General features: G+C 44.3%; 1 protein-coding gene across 14 annotated transcripts in view; it reads left to right on the top strand.

The window, feature by feature from the left end:
• eps15l1a (epidermal growth factor receptor pathway substrate 15-like 1a) overlaps window positions 1-22,937 on the top strand; it is a 504,393-nt gene extending 481,456 nt beyond the window's left edge. For 11 of the 14 annotated variants that reach the window (XM_086004995.1, XM_086004999.1, XM_086004998.1 and 8 more), the window contains one exon: window positions 20,979-22,937. In XM_086004995.1, the coding sequence (XP_085861121.1) occupies window positions 20,979-21,125 (147 nt within the window). In that variant the 3' untranslated portion in view covers window positions 21,126-22,937. The remainder of the gene's footprint in view (window positions 1-20,978) is intronic. The other 3 variants (XM_086005002.1, XM_086005001.1, XM_086005004.1) reach the window with 2 other exon arrangements.
• Window positions 22,938-23,399: the final 462 nt, after the last annotated feature.

The raw sequence follows: 23,399 nt of genomic DNA, 5'->3' as shown, positions 1-23,399 counted from the left end.
TCAGTTTTACTAGTGCTCCTTGATGCCACACTCTGTCAAATGCTGCCTTGATGTCAAGGGCAGTCACTCTTACCTCACCTCTGGAATTCTGCTCCTTTGTCCATGTTTGGACCAAGGCTGCAATGAGGTCTGGAGCCAAGTGGTCCTGACGGAACCCAAACTGGGCATCAGTGAGCAGGTTATTGGTGAGTAATATTGCCGCTTGATAGCACTGGCAGCTACAATTCCTGTTACATTTTGGAAGGTTGTCTTTTCTTCTTCTCTCTCCCACTGAGACAGATCTACCTTTGCTTCACTCCTACTGCCACAGATAATGTAGCACAGGTAAGAGTGCAGCACAGTTATGGCAGGAGCTAAGTCAGTGGATGTAATCTCCATCAGTCGTTTCAGGTGTGTTGGTTGAGTGTGCAGTATGATGAGGTACATAAGGACATGAAAAATCAGTTCTGCTGAAATGTGTAGTGGAGAGAGAGGCTGGTAATCTAGGGATATACAAAAGGATGTCAAAAACACAGGAGCCCTTAAATAGCAAGTGTGCTAGCCACAGGTAGTACAACAACAACTTGCATTTATGTAGCACCTTTAATAAAGTAAAACGTCCCACAGTGCTTCACAGGAGCCTTAGCAGACCACATTTGACATTACATTTGACACAGAGATATTAGGACAGGTGACAAAGTTTGGTCAGAGATGTAGGTTTTAAGCAGCAGCTTAAAGGAGGAGAGAGGCAGAGAGGTTTAGGGAGGGAATTCCAGAGCTTCGAGCTCAGGCAGCTGAAGGCACGGACGAACGCCATTTGTGGGGCGAAGGAAATCGGGGATGTGCAAATGTTCTCAACATGTTAAAGTTTTATCATTAAATGTGCTGAAATACTCAGTCATTTCCCCCCCCCACACTACTTCTCTGAATCTGCTAAAGGTCCTGACTATTGCTAGGCTACAGTTTACTAAGCACAATGTACCTGCCCCACCTGGCCATCAGCGAGTGAGTATTGGTGGGCGAGGAATCTTCACAGACTCGCTGAATCCTGTCCTCACCCAATGCCTGTACACATACACTTCCTCTCAGGGGCTGATGGATAGCATTTGGTGCCAGGAAACCTGGCCCTATTTTTCTCTCCATAGGTGCTGAGACCAATTGTATCAACCCCAGAACCACCCCACTGAGATCAGCCAGCTTAACAGAGATTGGAGTTGAACTTGGAACCTGTATGGCTCAGTACAATGCCAGAGAGAGCATTAGACCTCAGAGCTATTAGTTCCTTGTTTCCTACTTAAAATAAATTTCATGTTGTATCAGTTTTTATGTAACTTTGATTTTCTACCCTGTTCTCCATCCCACCAGAAGAAAAGTACTCAAATCTTGTAAGACGTTTCAGATTTTTGAAACTCTGTCAAGTTCTGTTGTCCATAATGATTCATTGGGCAAGCTCGGGATGATTGATTTTTTTAATGCAGTATTTTCAGTTCACACTGTTGCACATGTTTATAAGTTCTTGTGGAGATTTTGGATCTATAATACGTGATCCATCTTTGTCCCAGAGACAGTTTCCACTGGGAAGTATCAAGTCTTTGAATGGAGCTTTACAACAATGAAGTAAGAGTTTCCCCAAAGTTTCAGAGCCTGCTAACATGCTAATTTCATCCAGGTGAACTTTCCTTACCACCTTTTGTTAATACTTTTGATGGAATTGTTTACATCACTGACAGCGTGGAAAAGCTCCAGTTTTTCATCGATCTACCGCAAAGTACGCAAACCTGGAGAATTGGAGGCTTAATTTTTCAATGAAGAAACCTTACCAAAAGAAATCAAGTGAATGTTCAAGTTACTTGTTTTTTTTTGAGGCACTAACTTGTACCCTCCTCTCTCAGCCCTCCCCCTGCCACACGAGCAGGATCTAGATACATGGTTAACACATTGAGCACTGTGAATAGTGCAACTAGAGTGCTTTGTGCACATCAGAGAGTGACGATACTACAAAGCTCGATTGCCCGTGCCCCAGTGACTTTACCTATATGAGTAGCTGGAATCAAGGACACACTGGAATGTCACGAGTTACGGAGGGACTCGAGTGTGCCTGAGAGCTGTGAACTTCCATCACACAAAGAGAGCCAGCATTTGCGATGATGTAACCGTTGTCATTGTTTTTGCTTTGAATTCTTTGGGCCTGGGTTGCTGTAGGCCACAGTTGTAGCTATCTGGTGTGGAAAGTCACAGTTGTTTGGTATCGTGTGATTAGGCCACATGACCACAGTTTAGTGTGGTAACACACAACATTGCTCCCTAAGGTTACGATGGTGGCGGTTGGTGCTATGCTAAGCCGCATGCTGCGGGTTCATGTATGTTACTGCTGGAGGAGCGACACCCATCAGAGCAAAGCTTCAAACCAATGATGATAGCATTTTGAACATTCGAAGGTCTATAACAGCAACATTTCGCCAACAGTACAAGTTCTGTTCCATTAACAGTAGATTAGACCCTGACACACACAGGCTGAGTTTCAGTCCATGCTTTAACGGACTGCTGTCTACTTTCCTGCTGGCAAATAGGATGTGTAAGATTTTAACACAAATGGTTTAATATATAAAAGCTTTTGTTGTGACCCAAACAGTACACCCCAGACTTTTGGCTGAGAGGGTAGGGGCAGCGATATCGGTCTCCCCTCAAACACCCCTAAGTAAAATCTTACGGCAATCTCTCCAGTTTTGAGTCCATAGATTCCAGTTGCTCAGAATTCAAGCCAAGCTGTTCCCCACCCATCACATCTGACTCTTTAAAAATGCAAACAGATTTATTTTTTAAAGAATTTATGTAGTACATGACCTCCCTCTTAGGCTTTCCATGTTTACAGCAATTTTGAAACAGCGGGTGAAGGGGCTGAAATATTTTTTTCACTGAGATCTGGAGGCCGAATTAAAAACAAAATCCCTGCCCCCCCCCCCCCCCCTTTTTGGATAATGAGGGTTTTTAATGTATACTCTGATGTCAGGACTACCAGTAGAATAGAGTTGATATTTGGATCCTTTGATCTTATTCGCTCAGCATAAAAGTGCAGCCACCGATTACCTGTACAGTCTCATTGTGATACGACACAAAAGTTGCCTGTTACATGGAAGAGTGGTTTTTACACTATACAGTGAGGTGGTTAGAGATGAATAGATGTCTTTTCTTGATGGCTTGAGACTGTCATATACATTTGCGACTTCAAACTGACTCATTTATTGTGTGTATTGCAGTTTAAGGTCCTAGTAGCGGCTGGGAACGTGGAGCAGCATAATGGAACCAATTTTTTTTATAACCAATTTTCTAGCAAGCTTGACATTCAAAAGATTATAAAAGAGAGAACTTGCATTTATATAGCTCCTTTCACAGTCTCAGGATATCCCAAAGGGCTTCACAGGGAATGAAGTACTTTCTAATGCAGGGATATGTGGCAGCCACAAATATTAATGAGATTAATGACCAGATAAACTGTTTTTTAGTGATGTTAGTTGAGGGATAAATACTGGCCAGGACACTGGGAAAACGCCCCTGCTCTTCTTCGAAATAGTGCCATGACCTTTTACATTCTTTTGAGAGGGCAGATGGGGCCTCGGTTTAACATCTCATCCGAAAGACTGCACCTCCGACAGTGCAGTGAAGGACCAGCCTAGATTATGTGCTCAAGTCAGACTCCGATGCGAGAGTGCTACCACTGAGCCAAAGCTGACACCTTGAAGGAAAGGGTACAAATGAAGAGTAGTTGTTCGTTTGTGAGCCTGAATTGCAAGTGCCAGTAAACTATACAACCACGACAGTCTCGCAGTCGTTGCCAATCCTGGTCTTATCCAATATCCAAATAAATGCACTTGTGCAGTGGACACTGGATAGTGAACAGTACTAGAAAATCCTCAACGAGTCCGCTCACCAAAGATCAGGGAGCATGCTCAATGTTTTTGTTTATTGTCCTCCAGGTGACCAATGTAGGATCCCTGCAGTTTTGAATCCGTTCACAGCAAATGTAAAAAAAATACTACTTCAACATCTTCACAGTGTTGACATACAGAGTATCTATCGCAATCACACCTCCAACCAGCATCATTCATAATTGTACATCACCTCTAAATATAGAAAATGCAACACACCATCACTGTAGACCAGAATTGTATTACATTCATTCACAGGCAGTTCTGTTGCCCTCATTAGTGTGAGTCACACACCAGTATTGGTGCAGTTGTAGATCAGTTTGTTTTAAATGCATTTCCAATCTCTACCAATTTTGAGATACTTTGCTTTGGTATGTAGATGCCTGTCTTTTGGTTAGCTTTGTGATCAATACACAGTGAATACCAATTGTGTAGTACCTTTTTTAAAATTCATTCTTGGGATCTGGTCCTTGCTGGCATTTATTGCCTATCGTTTGTGAGCCTGAATTGCAAGTGTCAGTACCCATGGATTGGAGGGTAGCTAATGTTACCCCACTATTCAAAAAAAGGTGGTAGAGAGAAAACGGGGAATTACAGACCGGTAAGCCTGACATCGGTAGTGGGGAAAATGCTAGAGTCCATTATAAAAGATGTAATAGAGCACTTGGAAAACAGTGACAGGATCAGACAAAGTCAACATGGATTTACAAAAGGTAAATCGTGCTTGAATAATCTACTGGAATTTTTTGAGGATGTAACTGGTAAAATAGATAAGGGAGAACCAGTGGATGTGGTGTATTTGGACTTTCAGAAGGCTTTCGATAAGGTCCCGCATAAGAGATTAGCGTGTAAAGTTAAGGCACATGGGATTGGGGGCAAGGTATTGACTTGGATAGAGAACTGGTTGGCAGACAGAAAGCAAAGAGTTGGAACAAACGGGTCTTTCTCCGAGTGGCAGGCAGTGACTAGTGGGGTACCACAGGGATCGGTCCTTGGAACCCAACTATTCACAATATATATATTAATGATCTAGACAAGGGAACTAGATGTAATATCTCCAAATTTGCAGACGACACAAAGCTGGGTGGGCGTGTGTGCTGTGAGGAGGATGCCGAGAAACTCCAGGATGATTTGGACAGGTTGGGTGATTGGGCAAAAGCATGGCAGATGCAATATAACGTGGATAAATGTGAGGTTATCCACTTTGGTGGCAAAAACAGGAAGGCAGATTATTATCTGAATGGCAATAGATTGGAAAAAGGGGAAGTGCAACGAGACCTGGGTGTCCTTGTGCACCAGTTGCTGAAGGTAAGCATGCAGGTGCAGCAGGCGGTTAAGAAGGCAAATGGTATGTTGGCCTTCGTAGCGAGAGGGTTTGAGTACAGGAACAAGGATGTCTTGCTGCAGTTGTACAGGGCCTTGGTGAGACCACATCTTGAGTATTGTGTGCAGTTTTGGTCACCTTATCTGAGGAAGGATGTTCTTGCCATGGAAGGAGTTCAGCGAAGATTCACCAGGCTGATACCTGGGATGGCAGGAATGACGTATGAGGAGAGATTGGGTCGATTGGGCTTGTACTCGCTGGAGTTTAGAAGAATGAGAGGGGATCTCATTGAAACTTATAAAATTCTGACAGGACTGGACAGACTAGATGCAGGAAGGATGTTCCCAATGGTCGGGGAGTCCAGAACCAGGGGTCACAGTCTAAGGATAAGGGGTAGGCCATTTAGGACAGAAATGAGGAGGAATTTCTTCACCCAGAGAGTGGTGAACCTGTGGAATTCTCTACCACAGAAGGCAGTAGAGGCCAATACATTAAATATATTCAAGAAAGAGTTGGATATATTTCTTAAGGCTAAAGGGATCAAGGGGTATGGGGAGAAAGCAGGGACCGGGTACTGAATTTGGATGATCAGCCATGATCACATTGAATGGCGGAGCAGGCTCGAGGGGCCGAATGGTCTACTCCTGCTCCTATCTTCTATGTTTCTATCCCTAGTTGCCCTGAGATAGCAGTTTAATCCAACTCCTGTTGTCTGGATTACTAGTCCAGAAACACAACCGATGCACTACCATATGCTTTTCCTTAATACATTTTGAATTAAATTTACCTGGCACTCCATATAATTTTTGCATATTCCAACGTCAGTGTCTCCTGTGACACCATTCTTGTCTCCCTTCCCCACCTGGCTTGAAGCTGTTGCCTGCTTGCTTGGGGCACGGATCCATGAGTACCTCATCCTGCGCCATTCTTCCTGCGTGAGCCTTGATGTTGAGCTGGGAAAGTTGTGATGTGGGCGGGGGGGGACGGAGGTTGGGTACCACAGCTGAGCCCATTCTACAGGAAATTTCAACTTCAATTGTACCCATGCCTTAACACGCAAACATTTTCTTGGTACTTAAAATTTAAATTAATCAAACTGCAAACCTACCACAGAATTGGGGGTTATTATGCACGGTTATTGCATCTTGTGTTTCAGCTTGGCTCAGTTAGTAGCACTCGCATCTGAGTCAGAAGGTTCAAGCCCCAATCCAGGTACTTATGCACATAATTAAGTCTGACATTCCAGTGCAGTACTGATGGAGTGCTGCACTGTCGGAGGTGCCGCCTTTCGGATGAGACGTTGAACTGAAGGCCCGTCTGCATGTTCAGTTGGATATAAAAGAGCGAAGAAGAGCATGGGCGGGCTCTCTGTGTCCCGGTCTACAATGACCCCTTGGCCCACACCACCAAAAAAGTTTAACTCGATCTCGCTGTGTGCAAATTGAGTGCTGCATTTGTCTGTAAAACAACAGTGACTACATTTCATTGGGACATCCAGAGGATGTGAAAGACACTATGTAAATGCAAGTTTATTATTTATTGTAGAGCTCCTACTGTTAGTATAGTGGATGCAGCATTGCTTGTTAAATTGTGAGATCCGTCGTCTCCCATTAATTGCAGTATGCTGTATCGGTTCTCTATTTAAATAGAACAGTCTGAAATATGGTCTGGGACTTATAAACTCATAATAAATTTCTTAGCTTAGCTTTGGTTTCCATCAGCACTCCCAAAGTGACCCCAAAACTGACATCAAAACTCCGAGGGGTCCTAACATTCTCCACTCAACTAGTCATAAAGCATAGATCTTGCATGGTGACGTCTCTATTGCACTGCAGTATTTACTGAATCTGCATTCTGCAAATTTGGCTAATGTTGTAACATGATTGAGCAGTAGAAACACCATGCTTGCTTGCTTGCTTGTGTGGTGGTGGTGGGAGAGGGGGGGGAGGGGGTACCGGAGATCGTAAGGAAAGCTGACGTGGAAGTTATATTTAGTTTCAATAGGGAGTTGTTCTTCTGAGGCTGCGATCAAGGCATATTGCAGGGGAGATTAGAGAGAGCTTTAACCTTCATCTGGCCCTGCTGTTGGTGGTCTTTGAAGTTCTTGATGCAGAAAGTGGCAGAATGTTTCATTCCCTAGTCTCCCCCATCTCAAGAAGACTCTGCCTTCTTGGAAGTCAAATAATGATTTTAAAGAGGAGTTTCCCAAGTCAGATAGACAAAATGGATGACACTAGCTAAACCAATGCTATATTTCCAGGAGCAACATTCAGCAAATGTCCTCTGGGGAATGGCTGAGCTCGTTTTGCCACACACAGCAGAAGAGCGAGTTGTGCTAAAATGGTCAGAGCTCCCACCACAGCCATACAAGTACCGAGAGCAGTTTGATGTTAGATGGAAAGCTAAAGACCAGCAGTAAAGGCAGATGGAAAGAGGAATAAAAGCACATATCTACAGCAAAACTAGCAAAAATAGACTATGTCGCGGGATGTCCCAAAATGTTTCACATCCAATTAATTAACTTTTTGAAGTGCAACCAATCTCTGCTCAGCAAGGTCCACACCAGCAAATGAGGTGAATGTTCAATCCATCTGATTTTGGTGGTGTTGAATGATGACCGGTTCATCAGGAGAGCTCTCCCCATGGGATCTTTAACATCGGAACAGGTGGACAGGACCTCAGAACATCCCATCGAAGGACGGCACCCCCACCAATGCAGTACTGCGCTAAGTGTCAGCCTAGACTGTACTCAAGTCCAGGAGTAGGGCTTGAACAACCACTTTTTGAGTCAGAGATCAGAATGCTCCCAACCGAGCACTTTATAAAATATCCAAAGAGGAGGATTGAAGCAGATGGGAAAAAGATCTGATGGTGCACCATATTGTGTTTAACAAGTTACTTATAAATGGAGTCACTTTAACACACCATCAAATCAAATCAAATCAACTTTTATTGTCATTGTTAGTGCACAAGTGCAGTACAACGAAATGTAGGCTTGCGGCTCCCGAGAGTGTACATTTAGATTAAGACATTTAAACATTCAACATACATTTGGCTTGTAATACATTAACATAAACATAACCATAATAAAGTGCATTGGCAGATGTGCAGGCTTTAGAGTTTATTTGTGGAGTTCAGTAGGATGACAGCCCTGGGAAAGAAGCTGTTCCTAAATCTGGTCGTATGGGTGCGAATGCATCTGTAGCGTCTCCCAGATGGCAGGAGGGCGAACAGACTGTGGCTGGGGTGGGTAGGGTCTTTGATGATGGACTGTGACCTCTGTAAACAGCGTTTCTGGTATATGTGCTCTATGGTTGGTAGCCGGGTGCCAGTAATGCGTTGGGCAGTTTTGACTACCCGCTGCAGGGCTTTCTGGTCATAGTAGCTACAGCTGCCATACCATACTGTGATACAGTTCGTCAGGATGCTCTCCATTGTGCAGCGGTAAAAGTTAGAGAGGATCAGGGGTGATAGGTTACATTCCTTCAGCCTCCTTAGGAAATATAGGCGCTGCTGGGCCTTCTTCACCAGAGAGGAGGTATTGAGGGACCAGGAGAGGTCTTCCGTGATGTGGACTCCGAGGAACTTAAAGCTGTCCACCCTTTCCACCACAGCCCCATTGATGTGGATGGGGGTGTGACTTCCGCCTTTAGACTTCCTGAAGTCCACAATGATTTCTTTGGTTTTCTTGATGTTAAGGGCCAGGTTGTTATCGGCGCACCACTTCACGAGATGCTGGACCTCCTCCCTGTAGGCTGACTCATCGTTGTTGGTGATCTGGCCTACTACCGTGGTATCATCCGCAAACTTGATGATGGTGTTGGAACCATGAACAGCCACACAGCCGTGGGTGAAGAGGGAGTAGAGGAGGGGGCTCAGCACACATCCTTGTGTGGCCCCCGTGTTCAGGGTCGGGGGGGGGGAGGTGTGGTTACCTAATTTGACAGACTGGGGTTAGGAAGTCCAGGGTCCAGTTGCAGAGGGAAGTGTTCAGGCTTGGAGTTTGGTGGCCAGCTTGTTGGGGACGATAGTGTTTGAATGCTGAGCTGTAGTCTATGAACAGCATTCTGATGTAGGTCTCTTTACCATCTAAGTGATTCAGTGCCGAGTGTAGAGCAGTTGTGATTGCATCCTCCGTTGATCTGTTTGCACGAATGTATACTGACGATCATAGGACATGCATCTAACTCCTGCATCAGCATCGTAACCAGGACTGTCATCTGCACTGACATTAGTGTCACTAGCAGTGGTATCAGCATTTCGTTCAAAGATTTTTTTATGATCATTTTTGAAAATCTGATGGTCTTGAACTTGAACCTTTTCCTGGTGGGAATTCTTGGAACTATATCAGCCAAATTGGCCAAGATCAATCTTAAGAGCATGATGATGATTCCCTTACCTACCTTGGAGATAACCTCAAATTACCTGGGCTTCCATTGTGGCAGGACTTCAGGGATCCTACAAAGAAATCCTGGGCAAAATCAATTCAGCCCTTTTCCTTTTGGGCATTGGTTAGACCCCATTAATGAAAGATAATTAAGAGTTTAATACACATTGGGAGGTTGTTTATATAGGGACCATAACCATGCTGCACTTAAGCATGGAGACACTTTGATGAAGTTCACGTATGGCATAGATACCAGTTTCAGGCTCCATATTAAAGCAATAATTCTCCAATCATGCATAATTTTGTCTGTCTTGACCTACCCCCGATATTGAAGGGGTATATTTATTCTCCTGAGTAAAAATATCCTGATTCAAATAGATAGAAAGCGGTTTAAATGGTAGAAGGAAGGCACTTTTGGATAGTGACTTGTAGCCAGTACTGCCCCTAGAATTGTTGGGTAAACCCATCCATTTTATAGACAAATTGGACCTTATTGTGTCAGAAGACTGGTGGAGGGAGACTGTCCAAGGCTGCTACTCCATCATTGAGGATGACAGAAACTTTGGTTTTCCCAGTGCATGCAGAAGGCTCCCGTAGGCCAGGAAACTCAGATGTTGATCCTGCTGCTTTGTTGTACCAAACAGATATACAATTTCTGTTCCTCTCTCTCTCCACGGGTGCTGCCTGACCTGCTGAGTGTTTCCAGCATTTTCTGTTATTTCCAATTTCTGATCTCCATTCGGAAGGAAAATATCTCGACATGTCATGTAATGCAGGGAGATCAACTGGCAGTTATAGATCTTGGGGATACACTTCAACATAAAAAAAACCTAAGGCTTAAATCATGTAAAGCACCGATTTGGAGTGCTTCCGTTTGGTTTTCAAACTTTCCTATGTTCCACAACCCCATGGACCCCCAGTCCTAACCTCAGAAAGACTGTGCCAACTATCTAAAGGAAAATAGTACCTTCATTACAGAAAACGTTTTCATCAGCAACAGAAGTAACATTTAGATACAGAAAAATATAGAATACAGTACAGAATTGTTGAGACGCTGCTCATAGTGTGTGGTCTGCCTGACCCAGACAAACAAATATCTGATGACCTTGCAACATCCTGGGATACCTCTCTCAGACCCCAGTTTGAATGACTGGCTTGTCTGCACTCCCCCTCAAGTTAAGATGCTACAGTACAGACCTCAGTTCATTTCAGCAAGTCCGATCTCATTAGGAAGGTAGTACATCCTCATTTAGGGTCCATCATTCATAGATTCAAGGTCTCAAATAGTGTTTGGCATAGTCTTGCTATCATTAGACAGCTTTAGAAGTAAGCAGGGCGTAGAGTTCAGACCGCAACATTACTTGTAGATCTTGGGGCTGATAACAGCCATATCTGTGATGCAGGATGCCTGCTGAGATTATTGAAGTGATCACGCAGAGGTCTTCAAGAGGCACTTTGTTTTCCCAAAACATTGAATTCAACCATGAGGTAACCAGCGATCTAAAATGGTGCTTTTGATTCCTTTGATGGTTCACTGGATAGATGCGCCATCCAGTGTGGTACTGAGAGAAGGTCCAGGTTCAATCCTTGAACTGGAATGGAGGGGGGGAGGGGAAGGGGGGGGAAGGGGGAAGAGACAATCGGCCAGGGTTCCCATTCCTGATCCCACAGGAAAATACATGTGTATGGGCGTTGGGCGAGAAGATGACAGGGCCAGGCTCAACTGTGATGCCCCCTCTCTTGCTGACACTCACTGACTAGGTTCGTACCTTGAGAGTGACCACTTGAACAAGGTAGCAGATGACTGGCACTGTATCCCAACAAGAATTGGCACCTTTATGGGAGTGGGTAAAGCAAAACAAAGAGGCTCGAGCAGCGTGACTGATATGTAAACATCCACGAACCGTTTAGAATGTCAGCTGATAGCTATTTCTTCACTCATGCCAAGATAAAAAGTGTGGTACTCTGGGTTCTGGTTATCTTATTTACACTCTAAGGTTTATTGACCACTCGAGGCTCACATGGTGGCTTCTTGACCCCCATCACCTGTCTTTAGCAAGAAATTTAAACATACAAAAGGACAGGAAAAGACCCTCTCGTCCATCCAGCCCTGTCCCACACATTTACAATGCCTTGTGCATCACAATACATACACTCCCTATCCCACCCAGAGCCATGGGTTTTTTCGCCTCTCCCGGGAAATCACAATAAAACCCCAGACCAATTCTGGGGAGGGGAATCTAGAAAATTCCTATCCAACCCCCTTAGGCGATCAAAAATAGCCCAGGACACTACCCTGACCCAGATTAACATTACAGGAGACCCATCTCTTGTATAAGGAATTCAGAGAATCAGCCTTCACTGCACGAACCAGCAATCTGTTCCACAGGTCCACTATTCTCTGGGAAAAGAAGAACCTCTTGATGTCTAACCTCATTCTGCCCTTGCATAACTTCTAAGAGTGACTGCTGGTCCTCCCTAACCTATTCAGTTGGTAAACTTCCAATAACAACAAGGTTTCATGAGAGGCAGGTGGAAAATTAAACTTTTTGTACGGCCAGAAATGGGGTCTTGGGATTTAAATCTTGTTTTGCACAAACTCCTTTCAGCCTCTCTTTGAATCTCTGGTTCCTTGTCATCTCACATCCTGTGTTAATATGATTAAGTTCCTTGTGTCAGATTCACCCAGTTTATTCTTCAGGGTAAATGGGCACCATTGGAATAACTGTAGATGCCCAATCTTTCTAAGAGTTCAGCCACCTGCAGCACTTTGCCTCTGCTGACACTAGCTACAAAGGTGTGAGCCGCTGCCTGTAGTGACATATGCAGCACCTCATCTCTATATCATTACACTGCTCCTTCTTTCAGCTCACGGGTAGTAGCTGAAGATTCCTGTTTGATGTTTGAACAAGGTGTTTTGGAGTTTATGTCCAAGATTTGTCTCAAGATATTGTGGCGCTGTAGCCTCATCTGATTTCCTGTTAGAAAAATATTTACAGAGCCTGAGCATTCCCTGTAGATACAGCTAAGGACATGTTGGTAGTTCGTACCATTTGCGAACAAAACTTTAGATGAACTCTCCTCGCTCAAGGCAGCACCTACTAAAGAATCTTAGGGCTATAGTCACGCCATGGTGATTATGGAGCCCAGTATGCAGCGGGTTTCACTTGACCCTATTTGGAGTCTTTTGTACAACAATATTGTCTTAACCTGACATTTCAAACCGGCAGCAAGTACTTTGCTACAGAGCTTCCAGCTGGCCCAATGTTAATTCGCGGCACCTACTGCACTATTTCCTGTACTGTATTTGGCATAATTCGTTTATATCTGGAAATTGAATGACAATAGCATTAATTAACTCCCTGAGAGAGGTTTTCCTTCATTCTTGTAATGTACAAGCATCCATCCGCTTTGGCCCATATTGCACTTAGAGCTTCCTAATGTGCATGCGTTTAAATTTGCTGTTAAATCATCTTTCTGCAGCTTTTGAAAGAATTGAGGTATAATCGTGAATGGGGCCCAACATACAGAAGGGTGGAGTAAGACCACATGACCAACATGTGTGTCTCTTGTCACCACACTCTTAAAGGAACAGTGGCTCGTGGTTTCCTGTTTTAGGGTGATGACATATTCATCTGTATGTGAATGCTGAATGAGAAAGTGCATACCTACATCATAACTTTACTCTTTAACAGTAATTTGCCCTCTCTAATGCCAATGAAGGGAACAATCTTTATTTCTTAACATAATTAATGTGCAAAAACAAAGAACGATGAATTAAAATTTGCTCCAGTTAATTCCAGATGAATGAATACATGATCCAAACATTGGGTCACTCATATTGTACAGAATTGCGGAGAGCCATGGACTTGCAATGCACTAAAACCCTTCCCACTCGCTCACATTATACAGAATCCCAGTTAGCCAGAGCCCTTCCCATGCACTTTGATTCCCATGCACTGGCTTCCAGTGTGTCAAACCCTGCCCCATTCTTTCCCTTTGCATGACATTCCTGACCTAAGTAAATGTACCCTGACAATCATCAGCACTAAATACAGTAAATTCACCACATTTCCCTTAGCAAAATGTTTTATTTAAATAAACACTCAAAATAATTTAATAAAATATGTTTAGAACAACTTTATGCTTTCTTTACATGCGGTTGATGATTGGTTGTATGGAGGTGTTAGAAGGATTTTCTGATTGGTTGCTTCACTCTGCACTTTATTGAAATATTGATTGAAACAAAATCTCTCAGACCAATTATGCCTGCATTTATCAGAATGCAACTGTATGACCAAATAGTAAAAGAAAATCTAAAATGATAGCACAACCTTTACAAAGGAATAAAGAATTTGCATTTAATGGCACCTTTCACGATCTTGGGCCGTTCCAAAGCACTTCACAGCCAATTAATTACTTTTGAAGTGTAGTCACCGTTGTAACGGAGGGAAATGCGGCAGCCAATTTGTGCAGGGCAAGGGCCTGTAAACAGATTAATGATCAGAAAGTCTGTTCACTGATAGTTGAGGGATAAAGATTGACACCAGGGAGAACACTCCTGCTCCTCTTCAACATAGTGCCATGGAATCTTTTACATCTACCTCGGAGGGCAGACTCATCCAAAAGATGGCACCTTTGACAGTGCAGCACCCCTGCACTCCCTAGATTAGTTGATCAAATTCTCTGGAATGGGGCTTGAACCCACGACCTTCTGACTCACAGACGAGATTGCTACCACTGAGCCAAAACTGTAGTGTTAAATTGGAGTATAGCAGCTGTGTCAATACAGGGTGGTCACTTGTAGCTGGAGGTCAGAGAATAAGCTTCCAGCTGCTGGTTACTATGAGTTCAGGTACTTGTTGAGTGCATCCTTAACAACAATAACTACAACTTGCAAAGAGAAGAAATATTGCAAGTTTTTATTCAAAATAGGACCCATTTATTATGTATCCAGGTTTCATGCGTCCTGATCTAATGCGCAATTATCTATGTTAAAATCTAGCCGCCCCACTATTTAACTCCTGTAGGATATCATCAATCTCCCTTACAGTAGTCACTTGGCAACACATGTTGGTGCCATCAAACTTTGCTTCACATCAATGATGAATTGTGTTTGCAATTCAAATATGCACTTTGCTTCCAGAAATCACTGACTGCTCAGTACAATGGATGTTCAACCTTTGAAGCAATAGCTGTACTTGTATAAACCTGTACAATGATACTTAGCCATTATCTATGCCTTTGCTACCTCTGTACTCGACTATTGCAATGCTGTCCTGGCTGGCCTCCCATCTTGCATCCAGTGTTCCCTGTAAGGTGCATGGTCGCGCACTACTCCAAGGAACCCGCGTTTCAATGTAAAAACCGCCCACGCGCGGTATTTTGAATGGGCCGCGCATAGTAAAAATGTCCCAAGGCGCTTCACAGGAGCGTTATCAAACAAATCTTAAAATCGAGGCCTTGCCAGACCGGGAGCCACTGTAGGTCAGCAAGCACAGGGGTGATGAGTAAACAGGACTTTTGGATGAGCTCAAGTTTACAGAGGATGCAAGCTATGTGCCCTGTAATTTTTTTTGGCCCTGTGCGGCCCCTTTAAGGGACTGCGCGGGCCATTCAAAATACTGCGCATGGGCAGTTTTTACATTGAAACGCGGGTTCCTTGCAGTAGTGCACGACGATGCACCTTACAGGGAACACTGGATACAAGATGGGGAGGCTGGCCAGGAGCGCATTGCAATAGTCGAGTATTTAAAAAAAAAAAAAAAAAAAAATTATTCACTGATGGCCTGCATTTAGTGCCCATCCCTAATTGCCCTTGAGAAGATGGTGGTGAGCCGCCGCCTTGAACCGCTGCAGTCCATATGGTGTAGGTACACCCACAATGCTGTTAGGAAGGGAGTTCCAGGATTTTGGCCCAGCGACAGTGAAGGAACGGCGATACAGGTCCAAGTCAGGATGGTGTGTGGCTTGGAGGGGAACTTGTAGGTGGTGATGTTCCCATGCATCTGCTGCCCTTGTCCTTCTAAGTGGTAGAGGTCGTGGGTTTGGAAGGTGCTGTTGAAGGAGCTTTGGCGAGTTGCTGCAGTGCATCTTGTAGATGGTACACACTGCAGCCACAGTGCGCCGGTGGTGGAGGGAGTGAATGTTGAAGGTGGTGGATGGAGTGCCAATCAAGCGGGCTGCTTTATCCTGAATGGTGTCGAGCTTCTTGAGTGTTGTTGGAGCTGCACTCATCCAGGCAAGTGGAGAGTATTCCATCACACTCCTGACTTGCGTCTTGTAGATGGTGGAAAGGCTTTGGGGAGTCAGGAGGTGAGACACTCGCCGCAGAATTCCCAGCCTCTGGCCTGCTCTTGTAGCCACAGTATTTATATGGCTGGTCCAGTTCAGCTTCTGATCAATGGTAATCCCCAGGATGTTGATAGTGGGGGATTCAGCGATGGTAATGCCATTGAATGTCAAGGGGAGATGGTTAGAGTCTCGCTTGTTGGAGATGGTCATTGCCTGGCACTTGTGTGGTGCAAATGTTACTTGCCACTTGTCAGCCCAAGTCTGAATGTTGTCCAGGTCTTGCTGCATATGGACACGGACTGCGTCAGTATCTGACGAGTCTCGAATGGTGCTGAACAGTGTGCAATCATCAGCGAACATCCCCACTTCTGACCTTATGATGGAGGGAAGGTCATTGATGAAACAGCTGAAGATGGTTGGGCCTAGGACACTGCCCTGAGGAACTCCTGCAGTGATGTCATGTGATTGAGATGAATGACCTCCAACAACCACAGCCAACTTCCTTTGTGCTAGGTATGATTCCAACCAATGGAGAGTTTTCCCCTTGATTCCCATTGACTTCAGTTTTGCTAGGGCTCCTTGATGCCACACTTGATCAAATGCTGCCTTGATGTCAAGGGCAGTCACTCTCACCTCACCTCTTGAGTTCAGCTCTTTTGTCCATGTTTGGACCAAGGCTGTAATGAGGTCAGGAGCTGAGTGGCCCTGGCGGAACCCAAACTGGGCGTCAGTTAGCAGGTTATTGCTGAGTAAGTGCCGCTTGATAGCACTGTCGGCGACACCTTCCATCACTTTGCTGATGATTGAGAGTAGACTGATGGGACGGTAATTGGCCGGGTCGGATTTGTCCTGCTTTTTGTAGACAGGACATACTTGGGCAATTTTCCACATTGCCGGGTAGATGCCAGTGTTGTAGCTGTACTGGAACAGCTTGGCTAGGGGCGCAGCTAGTTCTGGAGCACAAGTCTTCAGTACTGTTGCCAGAATGTTGTCAGGGCCCATAGCCTTTGCAGTATCCAGTGTCTTCAGCCGTTTCTTGACATCACGTGGAGTGAATTGAATGGGCTGAAGACTGGCATCTGTGATGCTGGGGACCTCAGGAGGAGGCCGAGATGGATCATCCACTCGGCACTTCTGGCTGAAGATAGTTGCAAATGCTTCAGCCTTGTCTTTTGCACTCACGTGCTGGGCTCCACCATCATTGAGGATGGGGATATTTTTGGAGTCTCCTCCTCCTGTTAACTGTTTAATTGTCCACCACCACTCACGACTGGATGTGGCAGGACTGCAGAGCTTTGATTTGATCCGATGGTTGTGAGATCGCTTAGCTCTGTCTATCGCATGTTGCTTCCGTTGTTTGGCATGCAAGTAGTCCTGTGTTGTAGCCTCACCAGGTTGACACCTCATTTTTCGGTCTGCCTGGTGCTGTGCCCGGCATGCTCTCCTGCACTCTTCGTTAAACCAGGGTTGATCTCCCGGCTTGATGGTAATGGTAGAGTGAGGGATATGCCGGGCCATGAGGTTACAGATTGTGGTTGAATACAATTCTGCTGCTGCTGATGGCCCACAGCGCCTCATGGATGCCCAGTTTTGAGTTGCCAGATCTGTTCGAAATCTGTCCCATTTAGCACGGTGGTAGTGCCACACAACACAGTGGAGGGTATCCTCAACATGAAGACGAGACTTCGTCTCCACAAGGACTGTGCGGTGGTCACTTCCACCAATGCTGTCATGGACAGATGCATCTGCAACAGGTAGATTGGTGAGGACGAGATCAAGTAGGTTTTTCCCTCTTGTTGGTTCCCTCACCACCTGTCGCAGACCCAGTCTGGCAGCTATGTCCTTTAGGACTCGGTCAGTTGTGGTGCTACCGAGCCACTCTTGGTGATGGACATTGAAGTCCCCCACCCAGAGGACATTTTGTGCCCTTGCTACTCTCAGTGCTTCTTCCAATTGGTGTTCAACATGAAGGAGTACTGTTTCATCAGCTGAGGGAGGGCGGTAGGTGGTAATCAGCAGGAGGTTTCCTTGCCCATGTTTGACTTGATGCCATGAGACCTCATGGGGTCCTGAGTCAATGTTGAGGACTCCCAGGGGTACTCCCTCCCGACTGTATACCACGGTGCCACCACCTCTGGTGGGTCTGTCCTGCCGGTGGGACAGGACATACCCAGGGATGGTGATGGTGGTGTCTGGGACATTGGTTGTAAGGCATGATTCGGTAATTATGACTATGTCAGGCTGTTGCTTGATTAGTCTGTGGGACAGCTCTCCCAATTTTGGCACAAGCCCCCAGATGTTGGTAAGGAGGACTTTGCAGGGTCGACAGGGCTGGGGTTGCCGTTGTCGTTTCCGGTGCCGAGGTCGATGCCGGGTGGTCCGTCCAGTTTTATTCTTATTGTTTTTCGTAGCGGTTGTTTACAACTGAGTGGCTTGCTAGGCCATTTCAGAGGGCATTAAGAGTCAACCACATTGCTGTGGGTCTGGAGTCACATGTAGGCCAGACCAGGTAAGGACGGCAGATTTCCTTCCCTAAAGGACATTAGTGAACCAGATGGGTTTTTGCAACAATCGACAATGGTATCATGGTCGCCATTACTAAGACTAACATTTAATTCCAGAATTAAATTGAATTGAATTTAAATTCCACCAGCTGCCGTGGTGGGATTTGAACCCATATCCTCAGCGCATTTGACTGAGCCTCTGGCTTACTAGTCTAGTGACATAACCAGTATAGAGGTAGCAAAGGCATAGATAATGGATAAGTATCATTGTACAGGTTTATACAAGTACAGCTATTGCTTCAAAGGTTGAACATCCATTGTACTGAGCAGTCAGTGATTTCTGGAAGCCAAGTGCATATTTGAATTGCAAACACAATTCATCAATGATGTGGAGCAAAGTTTGATGGCACCAACCTGTGTTGCCAAGTGACTACTGTAAGGGAGATTGATGATATCCTACAGGAGTTAAATAGTGGGGTGGCTAGATTTTAACATAGATAATTGCACATTAGATCAGGACGCATGAAACCTGGATACATAATAAATGGGTCCTATTTTGAATAAAAACTTGCAATATTTCTTCTCTTTGGACCCAGCTTATTGGTTGTGTGAGATGGAAATGCTGGGATTTGAGCCCATGGTCTTTGAACCGGCAACTGCTTTAGTACACGGTGCCATGTGACAGCATCATGTGACCATGAAGCTGCTTTTTAACAGAGTCTGTCAAAATCACGGGTGCATCTCGAGGAAATGAGAGCTACGGGATAATTTTAACCCCATTATAACTCATTGCCACACTTAAGTTATACATGTGTGATTTTGACCACCTGTGTTCAGACAAGCATGCTGCAAGGAGTTCAGAAAGGCATGCCAAGTATGATTCTAGTACTTAGGGCTGTCAGTTATGTAGAGATGCGAAGAACTGAATTCGAGAAAAAAAAATCAAAAGAGGACATGATTGCAGAGGTGCATTTCATAAATTAAAAATGTAACTAGCCTTAAGTAAGAGAATATCCCCCTTCCCTCGGCCTGCAGGACATTGGATGTGCAAATTCGAAACTCAGTAAAATGAGTTTATGGGCCTGAATTTGCGGTCGGAGGCTCCGAACCGCAATAAAACTATGAACCTACCTGATGGTCCTGGATCCATGTAGACTCGCGCTAACGGGCCTCTGCGTGCACGCCTGCGTAAAGGCCCACATATCCCAGGAGCGCAGGCACTTCGCAAGCGCCCCTGGGATCACGTGGGCCAGCCCAACCAGTCAGAAAGGGGATTCCATTTACATACGGAATCCCCATACGCTTAATAGGAATCACCCAAAAAAAATGTACACAACACTGAAATAAAAAAAATTACGTGTTTAAAATTAATTAATTTACAATTTAAAACAAAAATTAAATTTTTTGAAAAATAAATGTAAACATTTTTCAAGGGGCCAAAAATAACCTAAACTTAGTTTACAGGTGTCTGAATGTTAAAATTATTTTTTAAATGTTATTTTAATATTTATTTAAACCCTTACGCTGGTAAAAGAAGGCCCTACACCTGCTTTTACCAGGCATAAGAGCTTCATGGGCATTTGCTGGGCAGTAGTTGGGCAAATAGTCCAACTCTCCACCAGCTAATGGCCATCTCCCGGGATGCGAATGATCTGTCAAGAAAATTCTTGACAGATCGCAAGTTCCAGGTTTTCACGCATGCGCGGAAACCCGGAACTTGCGGGGCACTTACGGTCACGTACTCGGTCATACGCCCTGGAAAATCCGGGCCAATGTGTTTATCTCATTTATATAATGTAAGAAAGGAGAGGTTGATAAATATCTGGTACGGGCAGAATTAAAGAGTAAAGGACTAAGTATGAGAGATCTGTGGAATGTGTTTAGCTCAGTTGAATGAGCTATGAGGAAAAGGAAGAACTTGCTTTTAATAGCGCCTTTCACAACCTGGGGACGTCCCAAAGCATTTTAGAGCCAATGAAGTACTTTTGAAGTGTAGTCACCATTGTAATGTATAAAACGTGGCAACCAATTTGCGCACAGCAAGCTCCCACAAAGTTGGACTAAGGTTGGAATATCTTGGAGTTTTATTAACTTACTGGTCAGAGAAAGGATTTACAAACCTTAATCATCTGGGAGGTTGAACTGTGGTTGGTTAGCTGCCCTAGTAAAGTGGGCTGGGTAGAGCCAGTTTAAGGGCAAATTGTACAGTCTGGCAGAACGTGCTAGATCGGCTGAGTGCCCTTTTCTTATTCTGTACTGTAACTGCAAAATGCTAGAAGCATGCAACAGGATTTTTTTCATTATCTTTCACCAGTCTTTTTATTTCATTTGTAGTCAGATTCAGAGGTCCACAAGAACTAATGTTAGATGTGACTGGGCTAGCTCTGGTGATCCAGCAGTCAACTCTCGTGCTGCTATCTCACTTTGAATCAGTGCCTCAACTAGTGTTGGTGTTTTTCACACAGGTGGTTGCCATCTCAAGGGCGGGGGGTGCATGTTACATCATGAGGGAAACCTCTTAAATGTTCATTAATGTTTTCCTCCGTTTGTGTTTTTATTTCCAGTTTGGTAATGAAGAGCAGCAGCTGGAATGGGCGAAAAGGGAGAGTGAGAGAGCAGAACGTGAGAGATTAGAGCGGTTACGAAGGCAAGAGCAAGAGGACCTGGAGCTTGCCATAGCACTCAGCAAAGCAGAAATGTCAAATGTGTAAATAGTGCCCTGGTTCACTTAGTCGAAGGCATGCGAGCTGTCAAAATAAAGGGCAGAAGAGATGGGAAGGAAAGAGAAAATGATTGGACACTGGGTATCCTGAATGTACTGGACAGCAACTGGCTCAAAACCCCCTTCCTCTCCAGACGGCATCTAAAGAATCACTTTATGGGCCAGTGGAATAAATCGCATGGACTCCGTTGGGGACGCAGAAGGTGATGATGCACAAAGAATGCACTGTGTAATTAAAGAGATCGAAACCTGTACCATTCTCAATGAATCGGCAATTCCAGCTCTTGTGTTCATGCACATGAAAGACTTGAAAGCTTTGATACTGATGCTAACTAACTTTAACTGCGGTATTGAAGAGAAGCAAAGCCAAACCCCTCCCACCCTCTCTCCTAAAAGGAAAAAATATATAATATATATAAACTGCCTGGTTTATTATTCTCTGTGTTGCAAAATGCCTAGTGGTGTTTTCGCAAACTCTAAATGTACAGTGTCCCGTTTCATGTTTTATAACAACCCACCCATACCTCCCCATCAGACATGCCTTAGTGTTACTGCGAGACTGCAGTAAACTAAAAACCCTGGACAGGAACCACCCTGTTCCAGTACAGCTTATTAACCTGTAAGGACTTGTACATTACGTCAGTTATATTTGTCCGATAGAATGTTGCGTAACTTAAAAATCTATCAGATTTTAACTCATTGCACATTGCTTTTCTTTAATATAATAAATGTGAGGAAACATTCCTGTACAACTGGACAATGCAGCACGCTCCCTGATGTTTCAGTACTTTTTGATTGTAGCATAATGAAAGTATGTGCAGGGTATCCAAGCTCTCTCATTGTCCTGTGTGTTCTTGTAGCCTGTGATAAGAATGTGCAGATTCTTTTCCTGCAATACTGCACCTACTGATGTCATATTTCCAGAATGTTGAGTTTTTTGCAAGGCGACAGAACTTGAATGTGAATTGTACAGCAGGTGGAACAGTCAGCAATGAACCGCACGTAGCCATGGGGAGGTGGTGTGTGGCATTGCTTTAAACTATGTGCACAAGTGGAACAAAACTAGTTTGGGACCATGTGCTACCTGTGTCGTTTAACAATTGTTCTGAATATAATGCATCCAATACAGAAAATTGCCATTTGTCATGCATAATGTAACCTTACACTAATATTTTTCTTCCAGCCTAATGTTTGATGGATTGCACTTGCATCAGAAAGTGACAATATGCACTCCATAACACTGCCAAAACTGTTTCCTTTACATTTTTAGTCAAAACATTTCCCTTTGTGTTGTGTGAAGTAAATAATGATGAATAAGTTTTAAAAACAGCTACAAAGATTGCTGATTCCAGTCAACTTGATCCCTACTGTGATGTAAATATTTTCTGAGCTGTCACTGAATTGCCTGTGTTGTTGGTTAGTCCTTGATTAACCATTTTTTTTAAGAGATTGTTGCAGTTCAGCATCTGGGCTGTCAAAGTGTCTGTTAACCATGCACATTATTGAGTGGCCATGCGATGTGTGTATGACAATGCCAGTTGCTTGATTGCCACTTGGTCTCGGCACATATGCCACAGCTTGGTAACTTTGGGAATACATCAAGAGTCAAGTCTGTACATTGGAACAGGGAGGAACACTGCAAATGTTTTTAAAGCTTGCCTGTGATTTCCTACATACCTTCCCCTCAGGTAGATAACGACTCATTCATGCGCGGTCAGTGCTGCCTCTAGGTTTGTGTTTGCTATGAGAAATGTTGCAGTTTATATACACTTTTATATCGATAAACTTCTTGTGCAATGCCTTTAATTCATCAGCTGAGAGCTTCTCCCACCAGCACCAGTACTTCACACTGTTACATACATCTCCCAAGTGTTCTCACCAGGCACGGCCAGAGTTTGACAGAATTAGGATTTCACTGGTGGCAGTCTTTCACAGTTTGTGGATATCATACAGAGATTTCCCTCATCCACTATTACATGTTGCTGAAGTCCTACTGGCAACCATGTACATCAAATCCTGGGTAAAAGGTGATGAGCTACATCTTCGCTTGTGTATATCTGACAGTCCCTTTCATGTTAAAAGATAATTCACTCCCACTTGATATTATGGTTTATGTGTGTCCGTGTCCTGTGTAATGTGGGTAAGCGGTTACTAAAACGATTCGAGTGCGTTGCCGTATAACACTTCTGCAGAAATGATTTGATCATAAGAACAGGCTGTTCTAGCAGCGGGACATGCAGAGGCCTGTCTAGGCGGATTCTCT

This window comes from Somniosus microcephalus, chromosome 13 (genome assembly GCF_052327205.1).
Source record: "Somniosus microcephalus isolate GS21.2 chromosome 13, FLI_Smic_1.0, whole genome shotgun sequence".
In the NCBI taxonomy this organism is placed as follows: Eukaryota; Metazoa; Chordata; class Chondrichthyes; order Squaliformes; family Somniosidae; genus Somniosus; species Somniosus microcephalus.
The sequence above is the reverse complement of the archived record's forward strand: the minus strand, read 5'-3'. Positions and strand labels throughout refer to the sequence as shown.